The sequence below is a fragment of the Pseudopipra pipra genome, chromosome 8 (genome assembly GCF_036250125.1).
Source record: "Pseudopipra pipra isolate bDixPip1 chromosome 8, bDixPip1.hap1, whole genome shotgun sequence".
NCBI classification, from domain to species: domain Eukaryota; kingdom Metazoa; phylum Chordata; class Aves; order Passeriformes; family Pipridae; genus Pseudopipra; species Pseudopipra pipra.
Window position 1 is genome coordinate 21,320,454 of NC_087556.1, and position 18,660 is coordinate 21,339,113.

The following is an 18,660-nucleotide window of genomic DNA, read 5'->3' on the forward strand; positions in this document are numbered from 1 at the left end:
CGGCAGCGCCTGCGCCACAGGGAACGGGCGGCGTGTCCCGGAGCGTCGGGAGCTGTAGTCCTGCCGCCGGGAGCTGTAGTCCTGCCGCCGGGAGCTGTAGTCCCGCCGCCGGCGCGGGTTTAAAGGTCCGGCGGGGCGCGTCCCCTCCTCTCCTTCCCCTTCCCCGCAGTGCCCCTGCCCTGCCCATGTCTCTGCTCGCCGCCGTCGCGCAGTCGCTGCCCGGCACCGCGCGCGGGGCAGGTACGGGACCGCGGGGGCTCCGCGGGGGGAAGGTCCGCGCCCGGCGGCCGCCGCCCCCCCGCCGCCCTCCGCCGCCGCGCCGGGACCGCTCACGGGAGGAGGGAGGGAGGGAAGGAGGGAGAAGCCGGGCCGCCTCCTCTGCCCCCTCCCCGCTCCCGCAGGACGCCGTCGGGGCAGGAGCATCCTCTTGCACGGCCCCTGCCCGACAGGTGCAGGCGACCCCCCCGGCTCGGCCCGCCGGGCCCCGGGCCCTGCCTCGGGGCAGAGGGGACCTGGGCCGGTGCCGGCCCCGACCGGGCTGCCCCGAGGGGCGGCGGCTGGAACGGTGAAAGGGAAGTTAGTCCGTGCCCGTGTGGTTGTTGTCAATGACAAGGACAAGCACCCAGCGCCCTTGTAAGTGCTTTTGGTGCTCGGCGGAGGCCCGGTGACTGCTCGCTGCTGTGTGCGAGTGGGGCGAGGCGTGGGACAGCCGGTGGTAATGGCAACGCTCTCAGCTGGGCTTGTGGGCATGCTTCCAAATGGGGAAGAGTCCTTCTAACGTGCTTTTAAAATTTGTTGTATGTTCAGAAGTCAACATAGAGCATCACAGTCTGGAAAACTGGAAATTTAGAAATTGAAAAGCCTTTAGAGAGCAAAGAGGTGGATAACACCTGGAGGGAAGTTGCCTTTCCATTTACCTCCACCGTGGGTATCTGTCTCCTGCCCTTGCGTCATGTTCCCCAAGCAAAGGGCAATGTCTTGTTTTTCAGAGGCTGTTGTGACATTACAGATTCTCAGAAAGGTTAGCTAATAAAGATCAACTTTGAGCTTTTTGGGTTATATTTTTAATGAATAGTAATAAGTTTTCTTACATGAAACTAGTTCCTCATACCTTGTGTAAATTACAACTTTGTTACACTGCAGTTGCTGTACAAGGTAGTAATTTACAGGGCCAAGCACGGGGTGCAACTGTAAAGCTGCATGAACCTACATCTGTTCTTGGCTGAGACCAAGCATTTGCATGGTGGATGTACATGTCTATAGAGGTTAGGTAGAAGAGGAAGTGAATATACTGGATTCTTTGACTGCTGCCTTAGCTAGGGACAAATCAGTCTGGTTTTGAGAGTCTTTGTTGAGAGAAAAGTGTTGTCAAAAGGTGTGTAAAACATCTAGGCTTGGATTTGTAAGTTGCATTATGTGTATAATAGTAGGGATACGCATAAAGGTAGGGAGGGTGTTGTTTATTTTCTGATTGCTACAAATATAAACAGGACTGCTGAAGTAGTTACAGTGATGTAAATGTTCCCTATAGGAAGTATGTATAGAAGTGGGTAGGAAAAAGGTGTTGACATCCTGTCACAGAAAATTTATTTTGTACTTACTCTTGGGACCTCACTCTCGAGAAGAAAAGACAACGCAGAAAGAACAGTGTCTTGCAGAATATACCATCTGAGGAGTCTTTCTGCTGTGCCTTTTGTAATCGGACATGTCTATCTTGCATTGGCCTCATTAGCCACCAGCGTGCCTGTAACAAACGTGGATAGAGCCTTCCCAAATCTTCGTTTGCGAAGCCTAGCCATGACTCTTGGGACCATAAAATTCAGTGTTACTTGCACTGCTGAGGGCTCTTGGATGTACAGTGGCTTGAGTAAACCATATGGGCATGACTTCCTGGAAGAGAACATAATACACTCTGTCCCAATTACAGCTGTTTGTGACATGTAAGAGCAATATTAGATACCAAGCATGTCTGGTTCCTATTCTTGGTCTAGACTAAGTGCATTGTCTATTGTCCAGAAGACTGATCAGCTAGACTAGCCAAATATTTTGGGGTTTTATATTTATTATATTTATTTTTTAAAATTTATTCTCAAGTGTTATGAATGGAAATAGGGAAGCTGATTTTATTTCTAGGATTATGTGGTTTGTGCAATTTCTGTACTTTTGCTCTGTAGTTGGAAAGATATGCTAGCTGCCTGCCATTTATGATAAAGGTCATGATGAGTAATAATGGCTGTGAACTTTACTTACCTGAAGAAGTAGAACCAGAACCCAGGATCACTTGGCTACCATTTGAGGCTAAGGAACAGTCTGTGACAAAGGTGGCTACTTTGCTCTACCACTGGCACAAGGAGGTATGACAAGACTGGACAAAACTTGAATATCAGGGCATATAGTGAACACTTGGTAGGTTTGGACTTTTTTTTTTTTTAAATCTATTTTTTTCCCTAACATGAAAAGCAAAAACATAATAGGATACATAAAAGCATAAGTGAACAAGCATTAATGGTTTTAAGCTAAAAGAGAGTAGACATAGACTGAATATAAGGAAGAAATGTTTTACAATGAGGGTGGTAAAACACTGGCACAGGTTGCCCAGAGAGGTGGTAGATGCCCCATCCCTGGACACGTTCAAGATCAGGTTGAACGGGGCTCTGAGCAACTTGGTCTAGTTGAGGATGGCCCTGCTCATTGGAGGGGGTTTGGACTAGATGGTCATTAAAGGTCCCTTAGAACCCAAACCTGCAGTTGGTTATGTCTATCTCGTGTTGGCCTCATTAGCCACCAGCGTGCCTGTAATAAATGTGGACAGTGTCTTCCTTAATCTTTGTTCGCGAAGTCTAGCCATGATGAGAACCCAAACCATTCTATAATGGCAGACCTCTTAATATTCCTTAAAGATTCTGAAATCTAAAAACTGATTTGTGCCTTTTTATTGTTCAGAAGTCTGTTGGACAGCTTGGGGGATGTGTTCTCCATTTGTCTGCTCTTCTCAGAATCAAAGTGTGATCCTAAAATATGTGTATAACCAACTGTTTTACATCAGAGAAAGAAACCTTCCTTATTCTCTGATAGAGGAAGAGTTGTCATTCCACCCTTATCTCCTTAACAAGACTGGATATGCAGCTGGTCTATTCAAATGCTTGCTTTATTATCCCCTACAATCTCCTCCTTCACTCTCCCTCATCCCGCTTTTCTCTTCATTTTCTTTCCCCTTCTTGATCTTTGTGCTTCCTTCTTTTCATTGGCAATTTCCACTAGAAATCTCAGGTTGCCTCTTGCAGTTTTTTCTTTTCTAAAACTATTGCTTCCCCTATCGTCCTTTAATAGATCCTTCTTTGTTTCTTCCTTCTGCTTCCATGGTGTTCATTGCACTGTCTCACTCTGTCATCTGTTACCTTCACCTGGTAGTACCTGCATTTGAACCAAGAGAAAACTCTCCTGGGAGCAGACTCTGTTTCACCACTGCAAAGTGAGGGAAAGTGATTGCTACTAATGGAGATTTGCCAGAGCTCAGCCTCCCTGACACTAGCTGGAGGCACCAGCCATTTTGAATTAAGTAAAACTGCACATTGAAGGCAAGTAGAGAACTTAATGAAAATCACCAAAAGCAATATAAGCTATTTAGGGCTTAAAATTGAGTCCTAAATTTGGCCATGAGATTTGCTGCAAAATATCAGCTTTTAAAATGCTAAATTGTTTGATAACAAATTTATACAGATTTAAGTTTAATAAAGAAGTTGAAAAGCAATTACTGCAAAAACTATATGGAGGTAGATTAAATATTTATCTGATTATTTCAGTGAGGCCTGAAAAAGAGGAAAAATAATGAAGAAACTGTACCTTAATACAGTTCTTTTGATGTGACAGCATTAAACCTGTTGAAATTATTCACTATTTTCAACAAAGTTAAGTAATCTGGCAATATCAGAGTATTCTATTTTGGCAAAACTAAATTTTAACTATGATAGTAATATGTAAAATTAAACTATTAGATAAGTTAGGCACTTTTCATCTACTCATTTCCATTTTTTAAGAGACAAAGAGCCCTCAATTAGGCTAAAATGAAACTGATCTAAACTGAGAAAAATGTTTCTACAACAAAACCTTTTTCCAGTAGCATAACACTTCATTTCAACTGTCAAACTAATTTGAATAGTCCCTATCTGTCAAAAAGACTAGCATGGTTTGTTAGTCATAGTAGCCTTCATAATGAATTTCTTAAAATAAAAATACACTTAATACAATGTTAATTGAGTTAGCTAGGCTTATTTTGGCCTTCTTACATTTGTTTCTTTGGAACTGGCCTGGGTCAAGTAATTCAGATACCAGATTGAATTAAGCTCTTATGTTCTGATTCAGCTGTTATTATTATCTTTTAACTTCCAGTTATGAAAGAGTTGGTCGGTAGAAACAAACAAACAAAAAAGGCTTTTCTGTTAGTGGCTAGTCCATCAAAAAGCGTATTTGCATTCTGATTTTCTTTGGTTTTGGACTGCTTTTCCTTATCCTAATGTTTGATCTGCAAAGGGAAGCTGTCTCCTGGGAAGAACTGATAGAATCAGTGCCTTCCACGTGAATCCTCAAATCATCTGAAAAGCAATAATCCAGAAGTAAATAGGGACGTAAAGGGGGGATATAGAATGCCTAGAGCCAGCCCTGTGATAGCTGGGATAGTTCATGAAATTAAGTCTTTTTAATTGCTGTAAGAAAGCAGTTTTCCTGCCTTTAATGATTCAGAGTAGTATAAACAGGTTAGAGCAAGTGTTGAGAAACTCTTAATTACAGCATTGATTTAGGGCAGGCAGACCATACAGTCCAACATAAACAGACTGCAGAAAGCAAAGACGTGTTATAAAATCTCACTTTCAACTGCCCTATTTTTTTCTTTCTCAGCTTCAGTCTTCTCTCTTCCACCTACAAAGCTATGCATATTTCATCCTTTGAAAATCAGCCTGCACTTTTATTAAACAGTTATTTTCACACTTCTGATTTCAACTAAGTAATTTTCATACAAGCATTAGTATTTGGTTCTGAATAATTAGTATTATGAATAACTACCCAGAATAAATATACAGAATGGGCTAGCGCAAAACAGAACACAAGTGCCAAGGAATGAAATTCTGAAAACTTTACCCAATCTACATTAATCATCACAATATTAATATCTTATGAGAGGAACTCCTGTCAGGCTACATATTTATGTAGAGCCTGGAGATATGTAGATAGTAGGTAGTGAAAGGGAGGTGGTTGAAATGTGGAACCACGGTGCACAGTGTAGATGAAATGGTAAATAGTAAAATTTGCACCTTGCTTTTTTTCTGAGCAGCTTATTTTTCTTGGTAGAATTTTCAGTGTACCAACAACTAAGTAATGAAAAAGTCATAACTTGGAAATTGGAAACTATTCAAATAGTCCAACTTTTCACCTACGCACTGATTTTGATTTGTTTTAAATTTTCATACTTGACCTACTTGTGTTTCGGAATATTTTGAGAAATTATATTAAGTGATTATTTAATATTTTCTTCAGCTAAGGAACATGACACAATCTCCTTTGTAATAGCTTTAAATTTTATAGCTGATATGAACTTATAATTATTTTTTTATACTAGGAGGTTGGAAGGGAATTTGGGAAATACTAGAACTATTTATTTGTCTAGCAATTTTTCTGAAGAGGTGGCTAATTGTTCTGGGCTCATAAATGAAACTTTAAAGCTCTTACTTAGTTCTTAATTTTCAGCTCAGTATGACAGATATTTTCTCAGAGGTGGTGATTCAGATTGCAGCAGTTTTCCCTGGAAAGAGGGAGAGTGCACATTTTTTTTTTTTCCCTTCGAGCTTTTTTCCTTTCAGGATAGGCAGCAGTGAAATGCTGTCTATAGATAAGACTTCAACCCCCATGATTCCTTGGGAGAGCATGCGCTGAGAGCTTCCAGTTGTCAAAGTGCTCTTGCCCGAATGGTCGACTATTTGTCATATAGCAAACCCGAAAGAAGAAAATAAATATACTCTCCTTTTATTGATCTTTAAATACAGAAAATCCAAAGGTAACTGTTCCTTAAAAATTTCTGTGTTGACTGCGTGGGTTACTGCATGCAAACAGATCTGGTATTGCTGTGGGGATATAGATTTCCTGTACTGGATTGTAAATTTGTAAAAATACTTACACCGGCAAATAATCAAGAGGTACTGCGTAGTAGTCCAACATTAGACATTGGCTGGCCTGTCTTTCAAAGTCATTTATTATCCAGTGTTTTTCCATTCAGACTGGCTTCATTCATTAAAGGTAGGTCTTGACCTTGACGAGAGGGTTGAACTGCACAGTGGTTTTTACCTTTAAGAAGCAATATGAAAGGGAATGCAAATCACAGTCCTTAGGATAAAGTTCAAAACCAGCTAGCTAAGGCAAGGTACATATTTGAAGCAACTGCTGTGCTAGCCACTATAGATAACCTGGTGACTAACTGATTTAAATATACTTTATTGACAACAGAATTTTAACATTTCATCTGCTATGTTTTTATCTCTAAATGTATTTTTATACCGATAGCTCAGAACCAGGGTAGAGGGATACATATAATCCTTTTCTCTCGCTGATGTGGAACCATGAGTAGTTTTATGTAGCCTTAGGAGCAATAGTGATTTTCGGTAGAAGTGAAGCTAATGGAAAGTTACACAGAGCTTGGTATGTTCTGGCTGACTGCAGTATTGCTTTAAACTGTCTCACAAGGTTTTCTGCACTCCCAGCAGCAGCAGCAGCACTGCCTGGTACAGATGCAATAGTTTAGTCCATCCTTCTTAGGAGCTTGCTTTAATGTTGTCTCACTGCTTAGTCTGTTCACATTGCTGCTCGGTTTACATACTGAACTGGTAAATAAGGGGGAGCGTAAGCAGTAACTTAATTGATAGCAGGGACCTCTCCTGACATTCATATTAACTAAAACGTGTGTGTGTGTCTCAAAGAGATTTAAAAGAAAGAAAAAAAGAGACAAAAAATGTTAGATACACACAGACCATCTGAAGACTGCTGATATCAGGAAGGACAGTGTCGACAATTTCATGCTTTGCCACCTTTCTTAAACAGTCAATCGATTTGGCTTTACTTTGTTACCTTAAAATAACAATCCTAAAAATGCAGTCTTAGGCATGTTCCTATCATATGATTAACTCAATAGAAATGCAATTAGGTATCCAGCGATGGCCATCTTTGACATAGTCACTCAATTAAACTGAGTGATCTGGGGCTCATTTAAAATACTTCTGAGATTTAGAACGATCTCTTCAGTTGACTAAAAGCCTGCAATATGTTGATGTTCCTGTTGTGATGTCATACAATTGCTGTTAAGTGATGTCTGTATTGCATTAGTACTATTGTGTTTCAAAACAATAATAAAATTATATCATCTTTTCGTATGAAGCACCTTTTCTAGCAGATATGACTCAACCATTCCACATCTACTTTTTAAAGCTTAACCCTATGTATTGATTTAAAAAATAATTTGCATCACTAGTCTTTGTCTTGTGCATATAAGGATGTTTTTTAACATGCAGCTATGTCTATATGTTAGGTATTTCGATTTTCCCTGGGTTTATTTTTCATTTGAAAGCAACAGAAACATCATAGTCTAGTAATAGCTCATTTTGACCTTATGGTTTTCTAATGAACAAATTACCGATGATTATATTTATATATATATATAGATATATAGATAGATAGATATAAATAGAGCGAGCAGACGACTGCTTTAATGTAAAATAGCATTTTACACGGAGAGACCGTAAGGTCATGAAGGCAAATAAAACATCCATCGGAGGCTTTGTACGTGAAGTGTCTCCACCCCCCGCTCCCTCCCTTCCCCCGGCGTGGCCATCGCCCCTCCTGCCCCGAGCCGGCAGGGAAAGGGCAGGAAACGATTGTGCAGCGAAGAACCTCTCCCGTATCAGCGCGAGCTGTCGTGTGTGCTTTCTCTCTGATAAATCTCAATCATTGAAAGCTTGTTTGTTAATTAGGAAAAATCGGTACCCGGCTCCTTTAAAGGTCCCCTAATAGAAAAGGGGGTGGAGAAGAGCGAAGACTGGTGTCTTTTTAACCTTGCTGAAGGACGCAGCAGTATTTATTGACGTATGCAAATAACCAGGGGGAGGAGGTGGAGGAGGAGGAGGGTGCTTGGAAAAACAGGAACCAGAATCAGTTTCTCATTGCAGGGTGAGAGCTCTGAGTTCCGGTGTAAGAGAAAAGAGACGTGGCGAAATTGCTGTATATCTCTGCCCTATAAGCACATCTCTCATTTAGACTGAAGGGAAACAAGGCATCAAAAAGGGTGAAGCATCTTAAAAAATATTTTAAAGGCAATCTAGCACGATCAAAGGTTACATATTCCTAAAGGGGGGAGGGGGAAGATTACGGGTTTGCCTTGCAATTTGCTGTAGCATAGTACTAGCAATAGGGCGAGATTTTTGGCTGGCAAATGATTAAAACAGACTGGTTTGTGGTATGAATGACAATGTTAATAATCTGTCTTTGTGGTTTTTTCCCCTACTGTTTCAGCTGCGCAAACCATGCAGGATGATTTACTGATGGACAAAAGCAAAGCCCAGCCCCAGCAGCAGCGGCAGCAGCAGCAACAGCAAGATCCAAACTCAGCAGAAGCCCCCTCTACACCCATCTCGTCGGAGACACCCAAACCAGAAGACAACAGTTCAGTGACTAGTATCGGCACATCGGCTCCTTCCCAAAATAGCAAGGAGAAGATGCAGATGGAGTCTCCCATTTTGCCTGGCTTGAGCTTTCACCAGCCTCAACAAGAACCTGCAGCCGGCACCTCCTTGTCTCCCTCCTTTGGCAGCACCTGGTCTACAGGGACCACAAACACGGTGGATGATAGCTTTTTCCAGGGGATTACTCCAGTCAATGGGACAATGCTTTTCCAGAATTTTCCACACCATGTCAACCCTGTATTTGGTGGCACTTTCTCACCTCAGATTGGCCTAGCTCAGACTCAACACCACCAACATCAGCAGCAGCAGCAGCAAGCCCAGCAGCAGCAGCAGCAACGGAGGTCACCTGTAAGCCCTAATCAGGCACCTTTTGCCCAGAGAAATGCTGCTTACAGCCATCAGCCCATCATGACCAGCAAACCATCTTCCTCCTCTGCCTCTTCTTCTTCCTCCTCCAGCTGGAATAACCATCAAAATGCGGCTTGGAGTACACCTTCCAACCCTTGGGGTGGGCTGCAGGCTGGTAGGGACCCTCGAAGGGCAGTTGGAGTGGGGGTCGGCGTGGGAGTGGGGGTCGGTGTACCCTCCCCCCTCAATCCCATTTCACCCCTTAAAAAACCGTTCTCCAGCAATGTCATTGCCCCTCCGAAGTTCCCACGGGCTGCACCCTTAACCCCCAAATCCTGGATGGAAGACAACGCGTTCAGGACGGACAATGGCAACAATCTGTTGCCTTTTCAGGTAAATGACTCCGTGCACCTTCTGAACAGTGGCAGCTGTCACAAATTTGTGGGTTTTGCAGGGGTGTATTTCACGTTTCTGTTCTGAGAGGCATCTTCATAACTCATATTTGCATCAAATAGTCACCTTATATGAAAGAATTGGGGTAGAACCTAGGGTCTACATACACAGAGATTTCCAATTTGGGCTTAAGATTTATATTCTTATTTTTTTATAACATACAGTTAAATGTGACAGGGCATTTGGGTTTTTTTTATGTTGTTGCTCTTTGCTCTTTTTTTATCATCTGAAAGGTAGTAGCCTTCATGAAAAACAGATTTGGCAGACTACATTTTCCTGATGCTGTGTTATAATTTTTTTTCATATTCTCCCATATGTGAGAAAATGGAAATGTTAAAATTGCTGCCTTCAGTTTTCTAACTGGGCTGTTAATTTTAACCAAAGATGCTTCTTGACCTGAAATCCAGTTAATTATTTTATCACCATTGAAATAACTAATTGTCCTTATGTTGTGGTGGGATTTAATGGGGAGTCTGTTTGCATAAGGTATCCATATGAAAAGCTGTGTACCTCTAATATGTACACCCTGCTGTTATATTCACAGTGGACGTTTTGAATACGAAGCAGCGTGGGTGTGTGTGGAAAGAGTGGCGTATCTGTCCTTTCCAGTAAGGAAGTGCCTAATACAATTGACATGATTTAGAAATGGCAGGGAGGTATTGTATAAAATAAACCATTTTATGCTGTTCAAAATATTTGCAGAGAAAAGAGACAATAGGACACGACCTTCAGAGCCATATTGCAATGGAGTCTATTTACTAGCTACATAGCTCTGAAATATTTAAAGCTGCAGTGCCCTTCACTGTTTTTTTTAATCTATGACGACAAAGCAGATCAATTGCAGCTGAAACTGGGCCACATAGAAGATTTGCAATTTTAATGCAGAATGAAACCTGTCATGGTGTGAAATCCATTTTAGGTTGAAAAAAAGCAGAGTGTGCAGTTGCAGTTATATCTATATAAGATGAAGTGTATCTCTAATTTTTTCTAGGTTAGCTGTTTTAGTGTCAGACAAGTCAAAATTTTCTGCTTTGAAATACATTTAAACCATTCATATATTCTTGTTTTTAGGTAATTGTTTTCTCAACAAAGTATGAACTCTTAGACATTTTTAACTTACAAGTTTGGTAAGAATAACATTTATACTGACAGTATTAGAGACATAGTAAAAAAGAAAATGAAGCACACAACCCTCACCCCCATTATTTTTAGAGACTGTCGAAGTAAAATACATATTGTCGTGTGTACTTTCCAGTCCCATTCAAAGAGGGCACCTTATAGTCAGCCCTGAAATTTCATTTTGCTGCTTCATTCTGTTTAAAGGGAGAGTTGCAAATTTTTTATTGGCTACCCTAAATGAAGGCGGAGTGGCTTCTGGTGAACTGCTGGTTAATGTCTTTGGAGCACTGAAGTCTGGAGAAAGATTATGCTTTAGACACAATATGCCTGGTTCAAATAGTATTTTGCACAGAGCACAGTGACACAAAAGCTAATGAATATAGCTCCCAGTCGTTTTTTAGGAGTGGGAAATGTGTTTCGATTTACAATTATTCTTAATTGTCTACATATAAGACATGACAAATTTCGATATATTTGAATTAGTAGGGAAAACAACAGTAAATGGTCTTATTTTGGTGGTTTGATTGTTGAGATACATCTTTAATGAATATGCAAGTTTATTATTGTGACTGTAAATTGTCTCAATTTAAACTGACAAATATTTAGTCATCACTAGGAGAAAAAAATAGACAACTGCTTTTAAAGAAAAGTTCCTCTGTTTTTTAAAATTAAGGTTTTGAAAAACTAACATATTAGGCAATATGTAAATTTGAAAACTTGTTTTTTTTTTCCTCTGTGAATTTAACCTAGTGTTTTCAGGTTCCACTGAAAGCAAATACTTAGACTACTCTCAGCACCAGCTGGTATAACAGTCTGATTTTGGAGACTCAGAAAACTTGTGTTTTTTTTCCTATTTTTTTATACAAGCTGCTGAATTTTGCTTACAAAATTGTGATCTGGGTTAATGTTAATTGCTACTGTACTTAACAAATTGCCAAAGATGTCTTGAAACCCTACTATTGATAGGAGGCAACTGTTTAGTTACACGATAAAATGAAATTCAGATTAGTCTAAGAGTTTTTAATATTTGCTGCCAAGGTTCTGGTTGCCTTTTTTTTCTTCTTCTTCCCCCCGCCCCAAAATTGGGCAATATGTTGACACAGTAAGTTCTGCTTGTCAGCACTATCAAGTAGTTCTGGCAGGTTTGTCCATGTACATCTACCACCCTTCATAATGCACAGTTTTGAGCTACTTCAGAAAGACCTTCCAGTAAACTTTCTAGCAACACACTTTTGCACATAGCAAATTCTTTGTGTTAACCTGTTCTTTTATGTTAAGATTACTAAGCTTCCTAAGTAAAAAGAAAACTATTAATATGTTCACTGTTTGAAATAACATCAGGGAGAGCTATTTTGTAGTTCAGGTCTTTGCAGTGATCAAAAATTTTAAGCAGAAAACTTCTGTAGCCAAGATTTGTGTTCTGAGTCTGTAATGCTTGAAGACAGTTGATACTCAGCTACTGGTATATCTTATTCTAGGAAAAAATGTTCAATTTGAAAATGTTTCTCTTAAGAACATGTATATAAATGAATATGCTAGATATCTTTTATCCCTGAATTTGAGTAATACTTTAGTGGATCTTGTTCATGGCTGGGCTTCACGAAGGAAGATTTGGGAAGGGCTCTACCCACGTTTGCTACAAGCACACCGGTGGCTAAAAAGGCCAATACGAGATAGACAAGTCCGGTTGCAGGTACATCTTGTACATCAAAACCAATTGGCATCTGTCCCAAGGAGTTGTACTGCAGAACATATCAGAAGATTTAAAATATTGGTAGAATTTTATAATTATTATATTTAAATATTCAGTAGAAATTTTGCTGGTGTCTGCTTTGTGATTGGTGTTGAAAGGCAACTAAAAATGCTTTGAGGGAGATTGCTTCCATATACTTACTGGGAAAAATTGATTGCAGTGTACAAAAAAATTAGGGAGATACAAAGCTGATGGTTGAAAGGCAGAAGAGGAGTGATCAGTCTGGAGTGAAATGTAGAAGATAAGAGCTGGAGATGAGATCATGGGAACATATGTGAAACTAAGCCATATGGCCATTTGTTCTTCTGAATATTCTTTGTCTTCTGAATGGTTCAGGTGAAGGTCGTGTGATTGTCATGTGGCAAGCAGTAGTGTTGTGCCATTGTGCCAGGTGATTCTCATCTCTGGCTTTTGAGGCTGACAGTAACTGATTGTCCCTGGGACACAGGCAACGGTTCAGTTCCATTTTACAGCAGAGTGGTGGGGCTTGAAGAGAGCTAATGTCATCTTGTGCTTCTGAGTTGTTCCTATAATTCTCTTTTCCTTCTCTCAGGTAAATAGTGTATTTCTATTACCTGTTTGCCATGGGAAGATATTGGGACACAACCTCCTAACCAGGAGGATTGATAGTGCCTGAAATAGACCCTTGGAAGCAAGAGTAAGAAATTCTCTTTACAGTTAAAAAGATAGAGAAGGAATTAAATGTTTGAAGACCAGTATTCCAATTAAAGATATCTACCTTGTGGATTTTTAATTATAATAGCACTGTAACAAATTTCCAGAAATTGTGCTAAGTTTTGCTGCTTTTCAAGTAATGTTCTTTAGAAACAATACAAAATACATAGCAATTTGGTGCTCTGAAGATTCTGGCATGCATCAAGACATTCTTGGCAGCTTTACTGATAAATATTTCTTGAGCAGAAATAAATAAGGTGGTGTTTATTGTGTATAAAGATAGTTTTAACATACTGTCTTTTGCAGGGAGACTGAGAAAGGTCTTTGGGGAGGTGTTTTGATATGGATTTTTTTCCTCATTGATTTTAACAGGAATTTTTCTTAACCGAATAAAATTATAAGCTAAATTTAGAAATTAGATATAACTTCAATATCTCATACCTCAATGCCAATACCAACATGCAGTGAGTTTGTGTATAAGTGTATATATACATAAATATGTTGAGTTCAAGTATTGGAACATTCACCAGTGTAACAAATACAGTTTTGTGTTTATGAGTAAAGGAGTTATACTGACTAATACACTCTGGTGACTTTAGTTTTAAAACCTTTGTTTAGATCTAGTGGGTTTTTTTCAACCAGAAATAGTTGTATGCAATAAGTCTATTTGAAGATTGATTTTTAAAACACTGTATTTCTTTAGTCTAAATTTAGCATTGGCTCTGGCTTCTTGACAGTTTAGTAGGTAACCACACTTAGTAATGTTACTACTGTCTTAAAATCTATTTCTTAACATGTAGTCCAATCTTAATTTTTCTTACATGATGACACACAAGTATCAGCCTTCAACTTTATGGACAAAAAGAAAAAAAAAGAGAGCATTGCATAGGTCTGCTTTTTTTTTTTCCTCCACCTCCTTTCTTACATGCTTCTGTCGGTAGTATTAACTAGCACAGTAAGTAGCCAGCTTCTGAATATTAAAATGTAAGAGTGCATGTCATGGTTTCTCAGTAGTCTTTCAGTGTAACTACAAGTAATATATGACATTCTAGCATTATCAGTTGTGAAGTATTTTACAGTTTCTTATTTGTTTTTAAATTTGATTTAATTCTAAATGTCTGTGTTTTCAAATTAACTGCAGTATGGTAACAGTACAGAAGAAAAAGTACATGCCTAGTTTACATTTAAAGTATGATGATTTGATCGCTAATTACTTATTGATTAGTTTTAAGTAACCAATTGAATCGTAGTTATGCTGTTAAAGTTAGTGAAGGTAGAGCAAAGGTCTGAGTTCAGTATGCAGCTGATATTCTGATCAATTCCATATATAGGTAGCACTTCCTTAAAAACATTAAAGATGTTAATACAGAACAATTAATCAATAATTTTGTCCTGCAGATTTGATAAAGGTCTATCTGTCTTTTCTTTCGGAGGTAAGGTGGAAGGGAAGGTGAAGGGCAGGGCAGTTCATTTTACTATTTCCCTTCTTGGATCATCTTTCCCAGTTTTTATCTTTTTGCCTAGACTGCTCTTGTGAACTGACTGTAAGAGGAAGGGAGACCTGGAAAAGTAGTATTTTCAAGTTCCAGGTGGCTTTCAAGGAAAAAAATTAGTTTGCCGAGCGGATGATGAACATTTCTATTTCTTAGCAGTTGGTAAAATAGCTCTTCTTTCATTAAGGTCACTCACGAGTGATTCCTGGCATAAGTATACTAAAGGGGAACTAAAATATAGCACTGTTTAGTTTAAAGTTATAAAGTGATCTTAAACTGTACACATCTGAGTTTGGCTTGGTCAGGGTAGACCACTTTCTAGAAATTTTAAATTAGGCTGTATAGAAAAACATTTACCAAAACTATCCAGTGATGACATTTGAGAGATGCTCTAAGGTTTTCTGGTCTTTATGATTTTTTTTTTTGTTCCTTTTTCCTTCTGATCACTTGAGATAGTGTTATAAGTTTGAAAATACTATTCATAAATAAAAGATGCTTGTCCTAGAAATTTAATCAAGATTTTTTCCAAATTGTGGCATGAACTCCCACAGGAAATAAAGGCCATTTACAAACTTCACAGTTTTTTCCAAAATAAGCATGCTGCTTTGATTTGGATTTCACTTTTATCATAGTAACATGTGATATGTTATTTAAGGAAAAGGATCTGTTCAAGACCTTTAGCATAATGGCAGTTAGAAAACTTAGGATAGAAAAAGTATCTCTTTTCGCTTCCTTTTCCCTATTTCTCCCCACTCTGTCTTCTCAACTCCCTGAAATCAAGATTGAAAGCTTTTCATGTATAATTGGTGGTTGCAGTTAGCAGCTGAAAATGGAACAGCATATTCCTTAGGCATGATAGTGGATTTTTTCCTTGTATTCCATGTCTTCAGAAGATATCAAAAGCTAGATAAAGAAATTCTGTACGATCTTGAGATGGGAGAAACAATAGAACTAGGTGGAAGTTACTGGCTTCTCTCAGGGGTAATCAGACTGTTATGCCCTTCTAACTTAATCCAAGCCCAGTTAGGTGCATAGTTTTGAAGTAGTTCTTACCATTTCTTATCTCATCTACCTGTTCTGTATGCTGGAACTAAAATTTCAGAAAGGGCAGGAAACAGAGATTTCTAATTACTGTTTGCTCAGTGGAAGGACAGCTAAATTTCCCTTTGAACTCTTCCTGGTGCTGTGTAGGCTCATAATTTCCCTTCGAGGAGGAAACTTCCGAAATGTCCACATGGGTTCAGAGATATTTTTTTCCCTCTAGCCAGCAACAAGAGTAAGTGGAACATGTAGTGTGAGAGAAATAAGCAATGTATATTTCAAAGCTTTAGGCAAATTTTCCATTCCTAGTAATATTAGCATTTTGTGTATAAATATATGCAAAATATTTATGTATGTACATCTGTAATCTAGATCTGTATATGTATAACTAGTTCATTTTCTCCCAAATACAATTGAAATTAATTTTCATTAGCTGTATTTTACTTTAGAATGGCATTGACAGAGTAGGTTTTGCTGTTACTGAGATCATTTACCTCTTTTTCATACTAAACTAAATTTTTTTTTAATGACTATGAAACTTGAAGTGTAATAACAGTTTTCCATTCTCGTTTTTTCTAACAAGTATGTCAGAACATGTTTAGACTTGTCAGTTTTTAGGCTATATGATGTTTTATACATTCCGTACCTAAATTTAGGGTGCCATTGCCGTGTTTCATTTCATTATTTCTTCTTTATTTAATTTTTCCATATTTCATTTAGTAGAAATTTGAGAAGTGCAAGAAGATTGCTTTTAAGCAATTGTTAGAATATTGTACATACCAGTAGTAAGCAGGTGCCTCAGTAGTTAAATGAATGCACAATTTTTGTTCATAAAGTTAGATTTTCATTCATGTAATCTTTTTATTATTACTTGTAAATTTTAGAATTTAAAAAATGCAAGTTGTGAAATGTCACAGAAACTTTGCTTGTGTATGTTCAGACTTTGTCAAAATTTTCATTTTCATAAGTTTCAGTTATATGATTCTGTCTTTTCCTACAGGTTACCAGTAGCATATGAAAAACACAACTAAATGATGCCTTCCTTTTCCTCATTGCTTAATGTGGCTTTGTCCCTTTATTGCATGCTTCTCAAGCTCATTGCAGAGGTTAAATTGTCAAGTTTTCTAAGATCTTATAGGAGAGAAACACTGTGCCAATCAAGATAGATATTGATCTGCTTTGTCACAACAGTGTTAAGAGAATGTGATTGCCATTCTAGAGATGTAAATAAGAGGCACAGAGTTTGGGGAATTTGTTTTCTTCTCAGTGCTCAATCTGAGAAGACTGAAAAGTTGTAGTTTTTTTCTGAAATATTTAGCATATAGGTCTTACATAGGTCTTTGAAAACAGAACATCCACTGAAATCTCTAAGTTTGATGTTTGTGAGAATCTCAGGCATCAAAAAATGAAGACAACAAATTATCACTTGTCAAAAATTTTAGGTTATGTTACATGCCAATTACTCAGGAATTAAGAACTTTCCATCAGGGAGGATAAAAGAAGCAAAATATTTAATTTACTTGATTGATACCCACTTTTCCTTCAACTGTCTATGTTATTCTCTGCACATCTTCCAAATGCTGAGAAGTCTTACTCTTTTGCTTCCCGATTCTTTTTTCTGAATGGCTTTGCAAAATTTGCAAGAATTGTAGTTTTCTTTTAAATTCCTAGAGTTTAAATGAAATACTTAAGCAAAACCACAGATTCTGTTGCATGTTAGGATGATGACCTTCACATGATTCATCAGCCAAGTTAGAGTCTTTTGATCAACTCTACAGATTGTTCTTGTTTAACAAAGTAAATGAAAGCTATGTGTACACAGAGCATAAACTGTCAGTGGGTTTCAGTTTTAGGCAAAGTGTGGATTTGCAGGCATGGCCCCTTTTCTTCATTTTATCCACCTTCAACTCCACTGCTTTCAGACATCCCTTCTACTTCTTCCTGGGTTTTGATCCCTTTTTTAACTGAGCCTTCTCATATGAGATGGCCTTCCCTATTCTGCTTTCCATGTCAAAGCTTCAGGTTACAGGGGAAGGCCCAATAAATCCCTGGAGGCATGAGGCGAATAATGTTCACTTACTCTGTGGGAATTACTCCAGTGCAAACTTAATAGCGTGAGGGGTTTTAAGTAGGTTTAAATTCAGGGAGAATGGAATTTTCAGAAGTTCTAAATTCTGGAAATTTAAAAATTTTAACCAAGTGATAATTTAGTCTGAACATGCCTGATTTTCTTTCCTCATCCCCACACTGGGCTTCTAGAATGTGTGACTTAGGATGGATCTTCACACAGATTGACAGAAAAACATATATGACGTAAATGAGGAAAGAATAATGTCTTTAACATGGTCATTTTATATATATGATTTTATTTTATGTCATACTCATAAGTGGATGTTCCAGTGAAATTCATCTTTCCTACATGGAAGAATTATTGCAAAGGTGCTCATCTTAAAAAGTGTCATCCTAGGAAGTTATTTTTGGCAACACTGTAGGCAAGTTAAAGCTGACCTTTAATGAGAACTCTCAGGCAACTTTTGAAAGTCATATATAGGCATATATACATAGATATATATGTTATCTGTAGTGTATTGTGTTTTTGAATAAATGTCTTCTGTCTGTAAGAATGACTCTACAAAACAAAATCACCCACCAAAGCTCTCTTAGTTTTATTCTCAGAGTAGTAAAGGCTCTTTTTTGCAAATAAGGCTTATTAGGGAATTGCAAAAAATAGTTTTGTTTTAAAACACTTTAATGGTTAAATATTGTTTTGGATTAAATGAAAATTCGTAATTCCTTGTTGGAAGTTGCTGCTTCATTCTGCTTGAAGTATTTTGCTTCATGAAAGAGATACGTTAAAAGCATTAATGAATCAACATGTAGGTAGCTGGTGTTACTCCCATTTACTACATGGCCTTTACAGTAATAGTACATTTGTAAAGGGTTAATTAAGTGATTAATGTATTAACTGATTGTTAGGGTCCAGCATGTTAACAGATGGCTTATAACCAAATCTAATATCATCTATTGATGTGCTTTGTAAGCATCAAGATTGTAATAA

The 18,660-nt window shown here is 38.4% G+C and overlaps 1 protein-coding gene across 14 annotated transcripts in view; it reads left to right on the forward strand.

Moving 5' to 3' along the window:
• Window positions 1–20: 20 nt before the first annotated feature.
• The window catches only part of CPEB3 (cytoplasmic polyadenylation element binding protein 3), an 86,873-nt gene continuing 68,233 nt past the window's right edge, over window positions 21–18,660 (forward strand). For 6 of the 14 annotated variants that reach the window (XM_064662946.1, XM_064662947.1, XM_064662949.1 and 3 more), the window contains exons 1-2: window positions 106–240; window positions 8,551–9,461. In XM_064662946.1, coding sequence (XP_064519016.1) covers window positions 186–240; window positions 8,551–9,461 — 966 coding nt within the window. In that variant the 5' untranslated portion in view covers window positions 106–185. The other 8 variants (XM_064662957.1, XM_064662960.1, XM_064662952.1 and 5 more) reach the window with 7 other exon arrangements.